This window comes from Lepus europaeus, chromosome 3 (assembly GCF_033115175.1).
Source record: "Lepus europaeus isolate LE1 chromosome 3, mLepTim1.pri, whole genome shotgun sequence".
Lineage (NCBI taxonomy): Eukaryota > Metazoa > Chordata > Mammalia > Lagomorpha > Leporidae > Lepus > Lepus europaeus.
Window position 1 is genome coordinate 86,589,246 of NC_084829.1, and position 18,591 is coordinate 86,607,836.

The 18,591-nt window shown below is 43.5% G+C and overlaps 1 protein-coding gene across 1 annotated transcript in view; it reads right to left on the minus strand.

Moving 5' to 3' along the window:
- The window catches only part of MDN1 (midasin AAA ATPase 1), a 177,356-nt gene that overhangs the window by 1,861 nt on the left and 156,904 nt on the right, over positions 1–18,591 (minus strand). The window contains exons 85-101 of the mRNA XM_062186507.1: positions 17,427–17,568; positions 15,935–16,107; positions 15,313–15,465; positions 14,689–14,836; positions 12,519–12,841; positions 12,087–12,272; positions 10,450–10,551; positions 9,594–9,798; positions 8,322–8,489; positions 7,296–7,459; positions 6,063–6,152; positions 5,022–5,137; positions 3,603–3,777; positions 2,271–2,344; positions 2,045–2,159; positions 1,384–1,447; positions 46–188 (exon numbers count right to left, since the gene is read on the minus strand). Of these exons, the coding sequence (XP_062042491.1) occupies positions 46–188; positions 1,384–1,447; positions 2,045–2,159; positions 2,271–2,344; positions 3,603–3,777; positions 5,022–5,137; positions 6,063–6,152; positions 7,296–7,459; positions 8,322–8,489; positions 9,594–9,798; positions 10,450–10,551; positions 12,087–12,272; positions 12,519–12,841; positions 14,689–14,836; positions 15,313–15,465; positions 15,935–16,107; positions 17,427–17,568 (2,541 nt within the window). The remainder of the gene's footprint in view (positions 1–45; positions 189–1,383; positions 1,448–2,044; positions 2,160–2,270; positions 2,345–3,602; positions 3,778–5,021; positions 5,138–6,062; positions 6,153–7,295; positions 7,460–8,321; positions 8,490–9,593; positions 9,799–10,449; positions 10,552–12,086; positions 12,273–12,518; positions 12,842–14,688; positions 14,837–15,312; positions 15,466–15,934; positions 16,108–17,426; positions 17,569–18,591) is intronic.

Consider the following 18,591-nt stretch of genomic DNA (forward strand, 5'->3'; position numbering starts at 1 on the left):
AATCCCTTTATCTCAAGAAAATGTGGCATTTTAGTAATCACTTACCCGAGAGCTGGGATTGTCCAATACAACAAAAATGACAAAGATGTTGGCATTCTGAGCGGCCTGCACTGCCGCCAGGACTCTTTCCTTGCCTTCAAGGAAAAGGCCTCGTCCATCAGAGACTATCAGAAGGAGTTGTGCAGTTTCTGCAGAACACATGATGAAGGGAATAAAATGGAAACCCACAGTCAAAAATTCAAAACCACCTGAGCTATGACAAATGGCCTAAAGTATTAAAACCAGAGTACAAAAAAGGTAATGTATATGACCAAAATTGACATTTTCAGATCTGATGATCTCTACTATTGAAGACCAGTGATTTTTTTTTCCTTTCCATTGTTGATTAAGCTTATGATCATAAAATAAACTGAAGGTATGTCATTGCAAACATTTAAAAGAAACAATAGAGGAGGAGGAAGGATTGGGTGGGAAGTATCACTATGCTCCTAAATTTGTATATATGTGAAATACATGAAATTTGTTCACCTTATATAAGTTATATATGTACACACACCAGATCGCTGAAACTACGTCTCAGCATAGACAGAAGGGGTCCTTAATTAAATGAGCTAAGGATAATAGTGCTGGGGGCAGGCTGGCTTTGTTGGAAGTTTAGCAAGTGCTGAAAGGTGTGATTGGCTTACTTCCAAGTTTCTCCATGACATAGCCAGGCCTGAGATTTTGGAAAGTTTCAAACCCCAAAGCAACAGCAATTGTTTAAGCTGTTTTTTGAATTATGTCCTCTTGTGTTTTCTTTTGTTATTAAAATATTATGTAGCCGTCTTTTTTTTTTTTATTTGACAGAGTTAGAGAGAAAGGTCTTCCTTTTGTTGGTTCACTCCCCAAATGGCCGCCACAGCTGGTGCTACACCAATCCGAAGCCAGGAGCCAGGTGCTTCTTCCTGGTCTGCCATGCGGGTGCAGGGGCCCAAGCACCTGGGCCATCCTCCACTGCTCCTCGGCTGTGTCGCCGGCACACTGGGTTCTAGTCCCGGTTGCTCCTCTTCCAGGCCAGCTCTGCTGTGGCCCGGGAAGGCAGTGGAGGATGGCCCAAGTGCTCGGGCCCTGCACCTGCATAGGAGACCAGGAGAAGCACCTGGCTCCTGATCATCGTGGTACGCTGGCTGCAGCAGCCATTGGAGGGTGAACCAACGGCAAAGGAAGACCTTTCTGTCTGTCTCTCACTCTCCACTCTGCCTGTCAAATAAAAAAAAAGAAATTTCTGAGCAAATGATTGAGTAAAAAATTTCACTGATACCTGTTGCCCCTCCCTTACATGTCATGCAATGGGGACACTGAGATAAAGCAAGGAACCTGGAAAGGGGAGATAATGCAGCTTACCTGGACTGGTGCTTTGTGAGAACTGCTGGGCGGCTGCAAACATATTGGCTACAGATTCTAGGAACTAAACCAGACAATTAGAAATTTAAACTCTCTTCCCATTGTCACAGTGATGTTTAAGGAACTGAGAAAAAGTCATCATGTCTTGATTTACAGAGGATGCCAAGGAGGCTTCCATTCTAGTGGCAAATAGGTTGAGGCCTGGCACTGTTCTGTTGTAAACTTTACTTGTCCTAGTACCATATTGGGGGCTAGGGGCTTTCTAAAAATTACACCTCTCCAATTCCAATTTAAGAATAACTAGAGAATGGCACAGTTTTTAAAGCCACTGACTGCAGTCTGTATGGGCGCCGGCTCGAGTCCTGATTGCTCCACTTCTGATCCAGCTCTCTGTTATGGCCTGGGAAAGCAGAAGAAGTTGGCCCAAGTCCTTGGGCCCCTGCACCCACTTGGGGGACCCGGAAGAAGCTCCTGGCTTCAGATCAGCATAGCTCTGGCCATTGCCACCAGCTGGGGAGTGAAGCAGCAGATAGAGAGGCAGAGCAAGAGCGAGGTCTTCTAACTCTGCCTTTCAAATAAGTAAATTATATATATATATATATGTATATATATATATATATATAAAATAAACTAGAGAAGACGTTTGATGACCTCATATTACCTGAGCAATCTTGGTTTTCTTCTGTTGGAATTTGCAGAGCCGTAGGATCTGGGAGCCAGAGTAATCACTGAACTGCTCATGGAAGGGATGTAACAGCTTGACAGACTCTCCAAAACTTGGGAGACAAAAACCCAGTACAGTTGTTCTGATCATACAACAAAAAATAATTCCAACAATACAGTGTTTGAAAGGGATTTTCCCAGTGAGGTTAAAAAGCCAGCCTTACCTGCACACTGCGACCTGACCCACTTCCAGGAGGGTGAGAGCATTTCCAATCACAGCCAACGATTCAAATGCAAGCTATGAAATACAAAGTTAAGGAGGTAAGAAATCAGAAATCCTCTAACCTAATGCCTGTCAATCTTCTCCATCGACATCGCCACAAAAAATGTTCTTTTTTGTTATGGTATTTATACTATGGAATACTGCTCAGCTGTAAAATAAAAATGAAATACTGTCTTTGCAACAAAATGGATGCAACTAGAAACTATTATACTTAAAATAAGCTAGTCCCAAAGAGATAGATAGCATGTTTTCCCTGATGAGGGGTAACTAAGAGAGTACCTAAAATGTAATATACTGGAGTGAAATGGACATTTTGAGATTCAATGATTGTTTTCAGCCTTGTCTCTTCTGTTGAAGAACAGTATTTTTTTTCTTCATACTATTTGTTGAACTCTTACTTAGGGCAGGGTTAACCTTACAATCATTAAGTAAACTGAAAGTAGATCTCTGTAAAAATTAAGAAAGGGAATAGGAGAAGGAGGATAGTATCACTATGTTACTAAATCTGTTTAAAATATTTTATATAAGTTTCATGTATTTCATATGTACAATTCTTTTTTTATACAGAGCACTAGTGAATAGCACCACAGAGGCTATTGTATTTACAATCAACCCAGAGGCAGTGGTGGCCTGAGGTCCTGCCTAGCATCCACAAATGCCAGAACTCATGACACTGGTAGGAATGGTCTGTTCTAGCTACCATCTACTAAAAGTGATCTTGAGAAATAATGCTCTAATACTCCCTAAATATGCATTGTTTTTCCTTTTGGTGGGGTTGGGGAAGACTGTAAAAAGTAATTTTTTATGGGTAACAGATTTGAAAACCAAACTTAAAACTCATCCGTATGTAGTAAAATCAAACTGGAGAACTCTATAAAAATATTTCATTACCACCTGCATGAATGACAGCATAATCTTAGAATTTCAATTATTGTAAGCACCACTAGGCTTTGTGTTCTATAACCAGAAGTGGGGAACCGCTTTTCTGCCAATGGCCATTTGGATATTTATACCATCATTTGTGGGGCATACAATGTTATCAACTTAAGTCTCACCTGCAATTGCCTTGGCTGGGTTATCTAATAAAATGACTTAAAGACCTATATTTAAGATGTGTTGAAAGTACCCTTCTGAACCCTTTGAATCTTTGGTCTTCTCACACTCTCAGAACAGGTTAGCTGGAATTTCAAAACGGCTTTTTGCCAGATCCTGTTTAAAACCTTTGGGTGGCTTGTTGGTAATTTCCATCAAACTGCCATCCACTTCTGCTTACCTGCTTGGTATGGTTGTCCACCATACTAGAAGAGTCATCGATAGCCAAACAGATCTGATACTGACGTTTACTGGGCTTGGTCCTCCGAAGCCAAATCTTGTCTTTCCGAAACTGACTAGCGATGTATGGAATGACCTTCCGCATGTTCAGCCGCTTCCCAGTTCGGTAGTCTCCTCTATTGAATTTGCCCCAACAGCAACACAGATTAGTTACCAACTGGCCATCCCTGAGAATTCTCTTTAAGGACAAAAACCAGTAATCCCAAATAACCAGGAACTTGCCACAACAAGGTGTTACTTAACTGAGGACTAAAAACTGGACATATACAAGGCAATAATTATATTCTTCCTGGGCCGGCACTGTGGGTTAATGCATTGGCCTGAAGTGCCGGCATCCCATATGGGCGCCGGTTCCGAAACCCGGCTGCTCCACTTCCGATCCAGTAGAAGATGGCCCAAAGTCCTTGGGCCCCTGTAACTGTGTGGGAAACCCGGAGGAAGCTCCTGGCTTTGGATTGGCGCAGTTGTGGCCAATTGGGGAATGAACCATCAGATGGAAGACCTCTCTCTGCCTTTCAAATAAACTTTAAAAAAATTTAGATTCTTCCACAAACATTACTTTTTAAAAATACTGCATTGAATATGAGGCCTTACAGTCTTTCTTTTCTGTTCTATGATTTGGACCTATCATTGCAAAGACATATGTGGGGCCAGTTTGAGTCCCAGCTGCTCCACTTCTTTTTTTTTTTTTTTTTTTTTGACAGGCAGAGTGGACAGTGAGAGAGAGACAGAGAGAAAGGTCTTCCTTTTGCCGTTGGTTCACCCTCCAATGGCCGCCACGGTAGGCGCGCTGCGGCCGGCGCACCGCGCCGATCCGATGGCAGGAGCCAGGTGCTTCTCCTGGTCTCCCATGGGGTGCAGGACCCAAGGACTTGGGCCATCCTCCACTGCACTCCCTGGCCACAGCAGAGAGCTGGCCTGGAAGAGGGGCAACCGGGACAGAATCCAGTGCCCCGGCCGGGACTAGAACCCGGTGTGCCGGCGCCGCAAGGCAGAGGATTAGCCTAGTGAGCCGCGGCGCCGGCCAGCTGCTCCACTTCTGATCCAGCTCTCTGCTGTGGCCTGGGAAGGCAGTGGAGGATGGCCCGAGTCCTTGTGCCCCTGCGCCCATGTGGGGGACCCAGAGGAGGCTCCTGCCTTTAGAGTGGTGCAGCTCTGACCGTAGCGGGCAGATGGAGGACCTCTCTCTGTGGCTCTGGCTTTCAAATAAATAGGTAAATCTTAAAGACATATATAACACCTACGGCAAAAGTGGCAACCTAGAAGCCAGCACCATAAATGGTTAGGTGCAAAGCTCAACAGAATCGGTGCACTGTCATCTTTTCCAGGCATACAAGGACTTCTAATGGGTTAGACTTACTTGAGTTTGGCTGCCTGGGTAGGCTCTAATATGAGACGAAGCTGTTCACATAATTGTTGTGAAAGAGGCGCAGTTAAGACCAGGTAACTCTGCCACATCTCAGCTGCTGTCTTCTCCTGTGACAAGATATAAATTACCCTTCGAATGTCAGCGCCAGTCACACATCATTACAGAGGTCAAAAGTCTGACGCAAAGCAACAGAAAACGGGCCCAAGCCTTCTCAACAGAAGCACCTGAGAGCTGTGCTCAGCAAGCTGCTGGTTCATGACTCTGAATGTCTTCCCTGCCCCTAAAGCCATAACCCACAGTTCCAAGTGGAAAAGTCTGAGACAATGAAGCAGGTCATTACTGGAATTCGCAACCAAATCAACACCTATTCAAATCAATCACAAGGGGTAAAGTCTACCCACCAAGAAGAGGCAGAGGTAAGTGCAGAAGGAATCCAAGTGGAAGCAAATATAGCCATTGATTCGAAACAAGACTTTTAAGAGCCCACAAAAGTGACAGTGACAAGTAAGGGCAAATCCCTAGGGTTAATTCATTCAGATGTGTGCTCATGTCCTGGGACACAAAGTCCCATGACGTGTTTGCCAACTATGGCACAACACTCAATACACACATATGGTGGGAATGATGATAATCAATACAGAGTGTACACACAAACAAGTATGCAAAGGCATTAAAAACAAAACCCCTGGTAAATCTATACTGCCACAGTAAGTCAGCCAACAGTGGTCCACATGGCCTGTTTTCAGGACGGCACGGCACACACTTTTGCCCAGTTTTTCCAATCACACATTACAGAGCCAGCAACAGAAGTTAGAGGAATTAAACACATCTGTTTCCCTCCACTTTCATCAGCTAGCTACATCTAGTGGCAAAGCAGGCACCCAGCACTGTACACACTTGGGCTTCAGGATTCCAATTATATTCTCCATGTGCTCAGTCCCTTTTACAAAGTAATTGGAGCTGAGAACCTATTAAGTTGTTGTATCTTACCAACAAAAAACAAGCCGTTTTAAGGAAAAGCCTGTGACTTACTTCTTCTGGGTTTCCAGATTCGTGTGGCTGCCACGTTTCCAGTTGTCTCTCCAGCTCCTCTCTTAGCTCACTGACATCTTTTAAAAAGGGCTGAGAAGAAAAACCCACAGGTAAGAGGTGGCCAGGTTGAGATCACCAACTTTTCACTGGCTGCCTCCTCCCTGCAGCACGAACTCAAAGTATATACTTCATGGCCGAGACTCATAACAGAAGCAAACTGAATGGCGCAACGTCATGACCACAGACAACCATTCTTCTGCTTCTCATTTTAGAGATAGCATGGGTAAAGGAAACGTTTAAAATTTATAAATCCACCACAGCAGACAAAACACAAAATACTTATGAGTCATAAGCAATGAAAATGTCTGATTAATCTGTATTGCCACAGGTCAAACTACTAGGATAAAAAATTCAGTTGTCAACTCTTCCTAAATGCACACAGTAAGCCCAAGTTCTTGTTATTTCACCAGTTGTCCCGAAGGCTCTTTACATAAAGACATGAGAGCAGGACAGGTCAGGGCACTAACTGCTGGAGGGGTGTCATCTGCTTAAAGAACACCCGTCACACCAATAGTGCTCCTAAAAATTTTGGTAAGGACTTGATATTCCAAAACAACAAGACGTTCCATAAGTTCTAAAGATAGGGGCCAGCATTTTACCTAGCAGGTAAAGCCACCACTTGCAATGTTGGAATCGAATGGCCCAAGTACTTGGGCCCCTGCCATCTATGTGAGAAACCTGGAAGAAGCTCCTGGCTTCAGCCTTGCCCCAGCACTGGCTGTTGCAGCCACCTAGGGAGTTAACTAATGGAAGGAAGACCTCTGTCTCTGTAACTCGACTTTTCTAAAGACAAAAATTTTCAAGCAATGTAAAATTCCATTTTGTTAATTACCTTTTAATTTATTTGGAAAGCAGAGTGATAGAGAAATCATCCATCTGCTGATTTACTCCCCAAATGCTGGTAACAGCCAGGCTTAGGCTAGACTGAAGCAAGGAGCCCAGACTCAATCTGAGTCTCCGACGTGGACGATAGGGACCCAGTACCTGAACCATCACCTGCTACCTCCCACGGTGCACATTATCAGGAAGCTGGATAGGAAGTGGAGGTGTGACTTGATCCTAGGCACTACTACATAAGATGTACGTATCCTACATGATGGCCTGCCCCACTGTGCCACAGTGCCCACCCATTTTGTCAATAACTAAAGCAGGAATTCGTGAGAGGTTCAGTACCTGGAAAATTGGGTCCATGAGGAACTGATGGGCTGTATGAATGGTTGAATCTCGGCTCCTCTCTGGTTTCTCATTCTCTGTCTCTTTGTGGGATCTGTCTGTCCTGGGGTCTTGATCTTCCTCAGTTTTAACTGTTTGTGTCTCCATTTCCATTTCATCAAAGCCTAGTTTCATGTAAGGACAGAGTTTTGTCACAGTATCAGCATCAAGGCTAAGCTTCAGCATCAAGCCTAACGGTGAATGAAGCTTCACTCATCCACTCATTCACTCCTCAACATGTTTTTCTCTCTCCAACAGTCACGGCCAATTCAAACTCCCTTATTTCACCTCCTCTGCACTCTGATGTTGAAGGTGGCTGTTCTGGAACTGTAGTTTATCTTAAGTCTTGTTAATCTTATACTACGTGCACTTAGAATTTTGATAAAAATGAAAACTAAAAGAAAACCAGTGTTCCATTTGCCAGGAATTAATAGTGTTTAACACTCTTAAGGACAGAGACAAAACAAAGGGCTTTGCATTTGGCAATTTTTTTTGAATTTGCATTTATTCCACTGCTGATAGTTACTTTTTAATTTGCTGAATGTATGTGCTCTCTTTTAGAAATGAACTGCCTTGTAACAGAGCTTTATTAGCCATGATATGGAAACTGGCTATCTCCTCACATGCATTTTTCTCATTCCATCTCTTAATATTTTATAGCACTTTATGCTACACTTCTATAAAACTGAAAAACGTTTCCAAAATAAAAAGTTTCTCATCACAACTGTGGAAAATGTGTACTAATCTAATTTCTTCTACCCATTTTAAAGACAGATGGGATTTTGTTGGAAATTCAAATTTCCAGGATATCCTGCCACTCCTCCATTCCCCCACCTTTCTGCTTCCAACCAAAAGATAATCAATTATAGGCAGATAACTCAGCAAGGCCATGAGTTAGGACGTGGAACAGGCTAGACAACAGTACAAGATAACTGACTGCTCTACGTCAGAGAGCTTAGAAGGGATGTCTTCAAACACAAGACTCACCGGAGGTTGCTGTGGTCCTGGACTTGACTTCCTCAGGCTTTAGCTGCTCCGTATCTGCTGCCTTGAGCTCCTCTTGTTCCTCTGTGTCCATAAGGGTATCCTCTATCTCCTCTTCCTGATCCTGCCCAGAGTTTTTTGCAATCTGTTGCTGCTCCTTGCTGGCCACATCTGCCGGCAATGAATGTGTGCGCACACACAAAGAAAGCTTAGGTTTTTACAGAACAAAGCAGTGATCTGTCAATGGTTTCTATCTTTTCTAGTGTCCAAAATTCTATTCATGCTGGTTCTGCCACTGACCAGCAATGTGGCTTGGACACTTGTCTACACTACAGATGTAACTGTTCTCTACTTCCTAAAGAAGTTAGGATGTGGTATAACTATCCATGTAACCACAGAAATAGGGGGGGTTGATGGGTTTTTATTGCTATGACCAGAAGATGAACCAAAATAAACAGCATCCTATATTACTAACCTGTGGGTAAATTAGTTTCTTCAGAACTGAGTAAGAGTATAAAACAGGGCAAAGAAAGACCAACATGGGAATCCCAGCACTGTGTTCTCTGATAAGTTCTTAAATGCCTCTGACCTCACTGTGCTCACCTCTACAATGGAAAGATCCTAGTTTGGAGGATTATTTGAGGAATTCCATCAACATAAATTGAAGGTTCAAGGCAAAAGCTCAGCACATGGTATTTATTATTACTGCTACTTTATTTTTGCTAGAAGGGACAGAGAAAAAAGTAGCCTACTGCGGAGCCATCATTTTTGTGCTATCATCACAGGTAGATATTGTCAATACTAGTTTACATATGAATGAAACAAAGAGAAGTCATAAAAGAAAAAACTAGACTGACTACTTATCTTCTCATACCAAGACTTTTTTTCCCTCCCTTTCTCACTTGTGCAGAAAACACGTATTTCAAAATTTCACAGTTCCTATCAGTGCAGGGACTACCTAGAAGCGACAAAATGTCCATTATGAAGACACCCTGAGTTCAGTTTGAAAGTGGCCAGTTGTTAGGGTATTTCAAAAGCAGACACTGAACCCAGCAACCCCGAGAATTTATAGTAAACCAGGGATCCCCCTATACCCAAAACAAGCTGCATTTCTGCATTAGAGAAATCATCTGATTTATCCTATTTTTCTTACTAGAGACAAAACCGTTCTAAAGGCCATCCCTTGTGCCAGCTAACAGGGTCTGTACTAAGAGCTGCACGGCCCAAGTTTCCAGAGCTTGGTGAGCTGAAGGAGAAGCCTCGCCCTCACCGTACCATAGGTCTGTGTGTCGTACGTGTCGCTGCCTTGTTTAATGTGCTCAAATGCATCCGCATCCTCCACCTGGGCCTCAGGCTGCGTTGGCCCCTGCTCAGTGGCGGGGCTGTCCGTATCCACAGTCCTCAGCCTCTTGTGCACCCGCTCATTGTGATCACCCATGGAACGTTCATTGTCAGCCTGCCCAGGTTTCCTCTTAAAGCTCTGTGGGAGATATGAGGAAATTCACTACAGCACTCTATCTGTAATGACAGAAAGACTCACACAAGGCACATATTAGGTAAAAGGGGTACAACCACACAAGAATGGAATTCAATGCAGAACGGGGCTTCTATAAGCTTAAACAGAACCATGTGTCTGTGATATACTTTCGTATCTGAAATAAAGTCACAGAAGCAAGGAAACACACGTACATACACACATTATGTCCACAGATGTTCCACGTGAAGAGAACAGCTCTGAGAGAAGATAAAATAGACAACACCCAATTGCTCTGGGGAAGGTCCCTTGGGTGGCTTGGGGACAGGGATAGCACATAGGCTCATTTAGGAGACTGCTTCTCAGCACTATTTCATGTACACAAATTACACCCCATTAAGAAAACCTAATTTTTGAAAATTAAAAAAAAAAATCATGACAAGAGTAAGACTGGTGGTGCGAAGCAGCAGCACACAGCACCTGACTCTCAGCTCCACAGCAATGAACCCAAGTGGTGGATTTCCCTGGGGAAACCCCACAGTCCTGGGCTGCTCACCAAGGCCAGGAGTGTGGCTTTCTGTTTTTTTAACAACCACATTTATATCATCTTTTTTGACATGCAGGCAACAAACCGAGTTCGAATGAAGAGAGAGAAACCTGTGTGTTTTTCCTGGTGTGTTTCTGGGAAGCCAGCCGGGCAATGAAGTTGGACTCGTGGCCTTCTGCCTGGTTTGCATCTGCAGCTCCACTCCCATGTTCCTAGGAAATTCAAGACGTAAGAAAATGAGAAGGAAGAGGCTGTGCCCATCACCAGTTACTAAGCTGCACTGAGCACTAAACTGCAGTCTCCACTGAGCTCATCTCAGAGTTACAGCCTTAGGCTGTTTGCCTGGAACTCAGCCGTGACCGAGCTCTTTCCTGCTGGCAGGAAGAGAAGCATCAGGACCTGAAGCCGCAGTACCCTCTCAGGTATCTTTTCCTTGCAAAGCTGACTAGTTCTTGCCTCAAGGACTGTTTAGGTCTTACTCCAAAGGCAGAACAGACCTCCATTACAAACCAGGCATCATCATCAACCAGTGTACACTCTTAAGGCTGTCATATAACTTGAGTGAGTTTTATTTTCCTCCAACAGAAAATGGAGAAGATAACAAGAAGAGCATCAGTTCTCTCATAGGGCTTGCTGAGGTAAGGAAAATACTTAGTTCCTAACGGGCACCTGAGGAACGATGAGGGTGGGGCTGTTTAAGCAGTATAAACAACTGTTATTGATCACAAAACTGGGGCTCAGAGGCTGCAGTTTTCCCAGCATCACCACTGCAACCAGCAGGCCCTCTGGCACTCAATGTTCTTCCCAAAGCATGCTCACAACCTAGACTGAGACCACATCAGAACACATCATGACTAGTCGAGGAACAGAAGAAGTGCCCTGCTTTATAAATGAGCATATTTAGAGGCCTAGGGAGGAGCAAGGCAAAGGAAGGCACTGTGAGCAGCACTGTGCTGTAGGCAGTCCACGGGCCACCTTTCTTTTCTTGGGAGCTAAAATACATGAACTTGACTCTCCCACTGAGAACTACAAGGCTAAACACTTTTTCTTATTAAGCATATACCACTTTACTATAGCCTAGGGGTGGGTGTCGTGGCACAATGGTATAAGCCAGAATCTGGGATACCCACATCCGATATAAGAGTGACAGGGGTCAACTCCTGCCTTTGCTTATGATCCAGCTTCCTGATAATGTGCACCCTGTGATGCAGCAGATAATGGTCCAAGTACTTGGGTTCCTGCCACCCGATGGAGTACTACTAGACTCTTGGCTTTGACCTGTCCCAGCCCCAGCTGTTGTAGCCATTTGGGAAGTGAACCAGCTGATTGAAGATATCTTGCTCGCTCTCTCTCTCTGCCTTTCAAATAAATCTTTTTTTAAGCTTCTCCCTCTGTAGCTTCTGCCTTTCAAATAAATAAATAAATCTTGAAAAGAAAAAAGGCAAAATGAAGGCATTTGCTATATACGTGTGTTTATATATATATATATGCACATATATATTTATATACACATAATACATATATATGCTGGGTGTGTGTGTGCATGTGTATAACCTTGAACAAATATTCTGGAGGTATACAAAAATAAGTATATAATCATTTTCTCAAAGAATAGGAGACAATCTTAGATGTCAACAAACAACAAGAACAAAAACCACATATAGACCAACTACTTCTAATGAAAATGTGAATTCAGAGAGAAGGAACCACGTAAGAGGCGACTGGCTTTGGCAGGGAGAGCCCTCACCTCCTTGCCCTGCTCCTTCTCAGGCGCAGCCCCAGCCAGCTCCATGGCCTGTGCACTTTGCATGTTCTCCACCCCCGTCTGCCCGCACGAGGCATGCTCTTTCCTCTCAGGAGCCTCTGCCACCTGCTGCTCTGTGTCCAACCCCTCCTCCTCCTGCTCATCTTCCTTCTCTTCTTCAACTTGCTTCTGCAAAGAAATCAAACACGGTGTGAAATGCTCTGGGCTGGGGGTGCTGCAGCAAACAGGCTCCCCAGTCCTCACTGACGGAGTCTGCAGAGAGCAGTCAGCTAGAGGGAGGCTTGAAACAGAAACCTAAAATGCCTTGGCAATGCCGACCAGTGATGGACTATCCTAGAAGAGAGTCTAGGGAAATAGAGGCTTCCTCTTCCTCTTTATTATTTCAACCTAAGAAAAGCCAGAAGCCCACCATACCTGGGGCTGGAGACCCTGGTCAGCAGGGAGGCCATCCTCTCTACCCTCCTCACTGGCTTCCCCATCCTCTTCCTCCAGAGACTGCTGCTGGCCCTCCGAGTTTTCTTCAGGCTGTTCAGCGGTATCTCTCTCTGGGCTGTCAGCGCCTGTGTCCATTTCCTCCTCCCCTTCCACTTTGTCATCTTCACCAGGGCCTTCCTCGGGCTCATGAGGACTTTGGTCTTCACCATGGTCAGCCTCAGTCTCTCCATTTCTTTCCTCAGTTTGGTGACTGTCTTCTTCCATATCCACTGGTTTTTCTTTGATCTCCAAGGGATTTTCTTCTGGATAGACATGACAAAAAGAAGAAACATGGAGCCGGTGATGTGGCACAGTGGGTTAAGCCAAGGACTGCAGTGCTGGTATGACATACAGCCACTGGTTTGAGTCCCAGCTAATGTTCCTGGGAAAGCAAAAGAGGATGGCCCAAGTCTTTGGGCACTTGCACCCAAGTGGGAGACTCAGAAGAAGCTCTGGGTTCTTGGCTTCTGCCTGGCCCAGACACGGTTGTTGCAGCCATGTGGAGAGTGAACCAGTGGATGGAAGATCTCATGCTCTCTCTGTCTCTCTCTCTGTAACTCTGCCTTTCAAATAAATAAATTTTTAAAAAAAGAAGAAAAAAATAATCACAGAAGGACCATAGTTGTGGTGCAGGTTTGAACCCTAGCTGCTCTGCTCCAATCCAACTCCCTACTAATGTGCCTGGGAAGGCAGAAGATGGCCCCTGCCACCCACATGAGACCCTGCCACCCATGAAGCTCCTAGCTTTAGCCTGGCCCAGTCCTAGCTATTGTGGCCATTTGGAGAATGAATCAGTGGAGTGTGTATGTATATATATATACACACACACACACACACACAAAAGGGGAACACAGAATTTTAAAACTTCCTATTTTTTTTTTTTTTTTAAACAGGCAGAGTGGATAATGAGAGAGAGAGAGAGACAGAGAGAAAGGTCTTCCTTTTTGCCATTGGTTCACCCTCCAATGGCCGCTGCGGCCGGTGCATCGCGCTGATCCGAAGCCAGGAGCCAGGTGCTTCTTCTGGTCTCCCATGTGGGTGCAGGGCCCAAGGACCTGGGCCATCCTCCACTGCCTTCCCGGGCCATTGCAGAGAGCTGGCCTGGAAGAGGGGCAACCGGGATAGAATCCGGTGTGCCGGCGCCGCAAGGCGGAGGATTAGCCTGTTGAGCCACGGCGCCGGCCTAAAACTTCCTATTATTTCTTAAACTGGGAAGTAGTTATGCAAGTGTTTTCTCACTATTCTTTAAACCAGGGATTGGCAAAGTATGGCCCATAGGCCAGCTGTGGTTTTCCACATGTGTCTGTATGTCAATTTTTATTGCAATTCCGCTGTAGGTCTTCTCTTTAACTATGTTTGTACCTTACTCATTCTGTGCTGCCTCTGCCTTCTTTCACAGTGCAACAGGAGGACTCAGTATATGCCATAAGCAGCTTAGGACCCACAAGGCCTAAAATATTATCTGATACTTTGTAGAAAGTCTGCCCACCCTGTTAAAAGCAATACTCATATATTTAATACAATGATTTTGATGGTGCTTCAAAATTAATCCATTGAAAAAGAGCCATCAACAAATTCCAACAATAAGTTTTATACCAAAGATAGGAGAGACCAGTGTTTTTTTAAAAAAATTCTGTATATTTGAAACTCAGAGAGACTGAGATCTTCCATCTATCTGTTGGCTTGGTCCCTGAATAACTACAACAGCCAGGGCTGGGCCAGGCCAAAGTCAGGAGCCAGGAACTCGGATAATTTAAGGAACTTAAGGTGGATAACTTGTTACACTTTCAGATTTCAATTCCTTTAACTCTACAGGGACCCCATAATGACTACAGGAGCTCAGAGCTGTATGGAGTGAAGCCCAACAGGCAGAGCAGGGCCAGAATAGTGCACGGGAAGTGGAAGTAGTGAGACAATCTGTCGGCCTATGAGCTGTGGCCTATGTGCACAAAGAAACAGTACAAAAGAAAACACCGTCTCAAGATGGGGCTGAGCTAACCGAACCATAATTCATGATTTGGCCATGACCCTGGGCTCTATGAAGAGAAATCAGTTACTGCTCATTGTCAACAAGTCCCAATGGGCCTGCTAGGGTTTCTGAAAGACGCACCTTCTCCATCTTCACTGCCTGTGTCCTCACCACTGTTCTTGTCTTCACTGTCAAGGTTCAGGTCATCAGGAAGATCCAAGGCCTCAGGTTCCGGCAGCTTTTCCTCATTACCATGGTAAGGGTCTACCTCATTCTCATCATATTCCCTCTGTGAGGTAATGGAGAGAAAACAAAGAAAAAAATAACAAACATTTTTATAAAAAATTTGTATAAAAGTGGTTCTAAGTATTTATGCAGTGCAGAGAGAATATAATGTCTCTTCCCTAAAATTGCTAACATAGATTAGTACCTTTCACATTAGAATTTCCAATTTTATTTTCAGTGCAGGTTCTCTACTGAGATGAGGCATTGTGTCACTTAATCTCAAAGAAAAAACTCAAGAGACAAAAAATAAAGGAACAAAGGTTTTAGCTTCCAAGCTACAGCATGAGCCGAAATAGCATACACACCAATTTGTAAAAGAGCAATCATTCAACGTTTTACATCCCATTAAAAGCCTCTGTTGTGCATCCTTGTATAAGTCAGTAAGATAGCAATAAAAATCAGTGTCTTGAGACACTCTAAAAACTATGCAGTGTTATGGCCCTAATCCTGAGTCAGGAGGGCAGTTCAAGTCCTCATTACCTCATCTATCTGTTCATTAATTTTTTCTTGGCCTTGTCCACCATCATCAGCTTCTGTTTCATCCTTTTCTTCCTTCTTATCTGGCCAGTTTTTATCTTTATTCGAATTCCCAGCATCCAAGTTACCATCTTTAGCAACAAGTTCAGGATCTTCCTAAATGTGAGTGAGAAAACAAAGTCATCAAACTCAATCCAAGAAACTGCTTCAACATGGTTAAGTCTATCAGTGTAGCTCTTAGATGTGGATAATTTCTGCCTGTTGAGCATGTCCCATGAAAACACTCAGCGTCACATTGTGTTGTGCTGCTGCAGTGTGACACCAGCTCTGGAGGACTCCCAAGCTCAGGGCTGGAGAATTCGGTGGCCAAGGGGATAATCAGCTTAGAGCATCTACAGTGAGTCTTCTTAACTTCCCATCTCCACCACACATGAGATGACTTAGGTCAGGGTATACTTTCAGGTCTGAATACAATTAATGAGACGGGAAAAAAAAAAGGAAAAGAGAAATGGAAGAGAGGGATAAATAGATGAAACAGGATAAGCAGTAAATAGAGTGGAAGATGGCAGGAAGATTACCTCCTTCCAGGCTGGGGACTTTGGGATGGGAGGAATCTTTTAATTACCTCATCCATTCCTGGTCCTGTTTCTTCGGTTTTGCTGTCTTCTTCTTCCTCATCTTCCTCATCATCATCACCCCAAAGCCTCTCATCTAGTTTGTCCGCTTCCTCGCCATTGAGATCACCCATCTGTTTATCCAGGTCTCCATCCTCGCTGTCTGATTTCTCATCATCCTCTTCTGAAAGGGAAGGCACTGAACGTAGATCAGACAGATCCCCACACTGACCCAATCCTGCACGTGTAAGACATGGACCCATTCCCTGGCAAGGATTCCATTTGGGATTTACTGCCTATTACTACAGAACTCCCTACAGGCACATGCCTTCAGACCTACTGGAGCAGCCCCACTGTGTTTTTGCGAGCTGTTGAGAGTAACATGCAAGTCTGCGGTATGTGAACAGGCAGGAAAACAAGAGGTGGAACTGCTGTAAGGATGTCTGCTTTCTATGCTGGAAGAACAGTCATCATGGGACTCATTAGTCTACTGGGCTTTAGCTTCTTATCTGTGAAATGATGGACTTCCCCAACACACTGTGCTTCTGTGATTTTATTCAACATCTCAAATCAGGTCTAGACCAGTTAGCCATAATTGTTCTGTCTTTACCTTTGCTCATGGTCTACTTTGCCAAACATTATATCCTTATACTTTTTACACAAGTATATATTCCTCTACTCTAAAGTTTGCTTTCATTTCTGCAAGGTTTTCCCTTTGAATAAAATACTCAATCTCAAATTAAGTTTTGGGTGGAAATTTAGGGCAAAAGATGAATTATGGTACAAACAGGGCAAATGATTGTGTACTGTAAGAAATCATATTCTCAAATAATTTTGATGACAAAATGAATGTTCATAAGCCAGCAAATGAAAAAAGCAGACTACAAAAATGGGTATGATTCCTGTGTGTGTGTGTGTGTGTGTGTGTATATATATATATATATATATATATATATATATATATATATATAATACATGCAATAATGGAAAGAAATATACCAAACTTTTGAAGTGGTTTAGGTGGGGAGACTCTAGGGAGGTCCTATCTTATTCCTATATTTTCCCCCTAAATGATCTACAACAAACATCTATTGTTTGTAATTAGGACACACGGACACACACACAATTTTTTTTAAAAGTTATCCAGAACCATCTGCCTTGAAAGCCGAGCTCTGTGAGGGACCATCTTCTTGCTCTTTTGGGCTTCCCCAAAGGGCACTCCCGCACCACGGCATCTAGCACATAAAGCAGCTAGAACATCAGTCAATGGTGTGGTTTACTAAGAAGTCAAGTATCCCCAAAACTGCCCGCAGACTTCTGCCATGGTGGGTGTGACAATGGCGCACTCCTGGCTGAGGCTTTCAGTCTGTACTAATGCTGAGGAACCAATGTTGTTTCAAAAGATTACAACAAGCTTCTTGTTTTTATAGAGAAAACGTGCAGTTTTCTCTATAAAATACTGATATTTTCCAAACAAGAAGTTACCATATATTTATCTCAAACCTTGTTCTTCAAGCTCCCCATCATGCATCTTCCCGTCAAAGTCTTCTGACATCTCAATGGCATTATCCTCGCCCTTAATGTCAGATTTTGAACCTGGATCCTCTTTGTCCTTTTCTTGACCTTTCTGAAATGTATCTTCCACCTATGTCAGCAAGCATTACAGAAATTACAAATGAATGCTGTAATTTTACTAATGTTTAATTCAGCTTAGAATACAAAGGTCAACTTTAATGGTGTAAAAATATCTCTGGGATGAGGCCAAAAAAAAAAAAAAAGCTAGCAGAAGACAGCCACATGTGATAATCTGTGAAAGTTTTGTTTCCATTTCTGGAGTTAATGGTCACTTTTTTCTATTTGTGGCCAGAGAATATATTTCACTCAGGCTTTCTTCATGGAAATTGTTAGAAAAAAGAACATTCCAGAGCCATTTAAAAGTCCCTTTTTAAAAAATACAGAAGTAATAAAATTTCATTAAAAGAACTCTAAGGAAAACAGTACAAGTAAGTTTCTCACAGCACTACCATCCTCCAAAACTTCCAGAAATTCTCACTGCTGACGTGAATACCCTAATATACACTTAGTAACACAGGGGCTCGGTATCAATATGTACCTCTCAAAACCTGTGTTTTACAGACTCTTATGCAATCTGCTTTTCTTTTTTAACTTAAAAACTGTCTTAAGTATATTTCCATGTTGAAACATAATACTCTATCTGATTCGGTTTAATTAATATATAGTATTGTTGTACATGGATGGTACTATAATTTAAATAACTCTACTGATGAATAGTTTGTTTCATAACTTTCACCATTATAAATAATACTATTGTAGGGAACTTCCTTGTAAAAATATGCATCTACCTCATATACTTATTTATTTTTGACATGTTAGCATTAATGTAAGAAAACATGTTTGGGCTGGCATTGTGGTACAGAATGATAGGCCTCAGCCTGCAGTGCCAGCATTCCATATGGGTGCCAGTTCGAGTCCCTGCTGCTCCACTTCCAACACAGCTCCCAGATAATGCTCCAGGGAAAGCAGCAGAAGATAGCCCCAGTACTTGGGCCCCTGCACCCATGTGGGAGACCTGGATGAACCTCCTGGCTCCTGGCTTTGGCCTTGCCCAGCTCCAGCCATTGCAGCCATCTGGGGAATGAACCAGTGG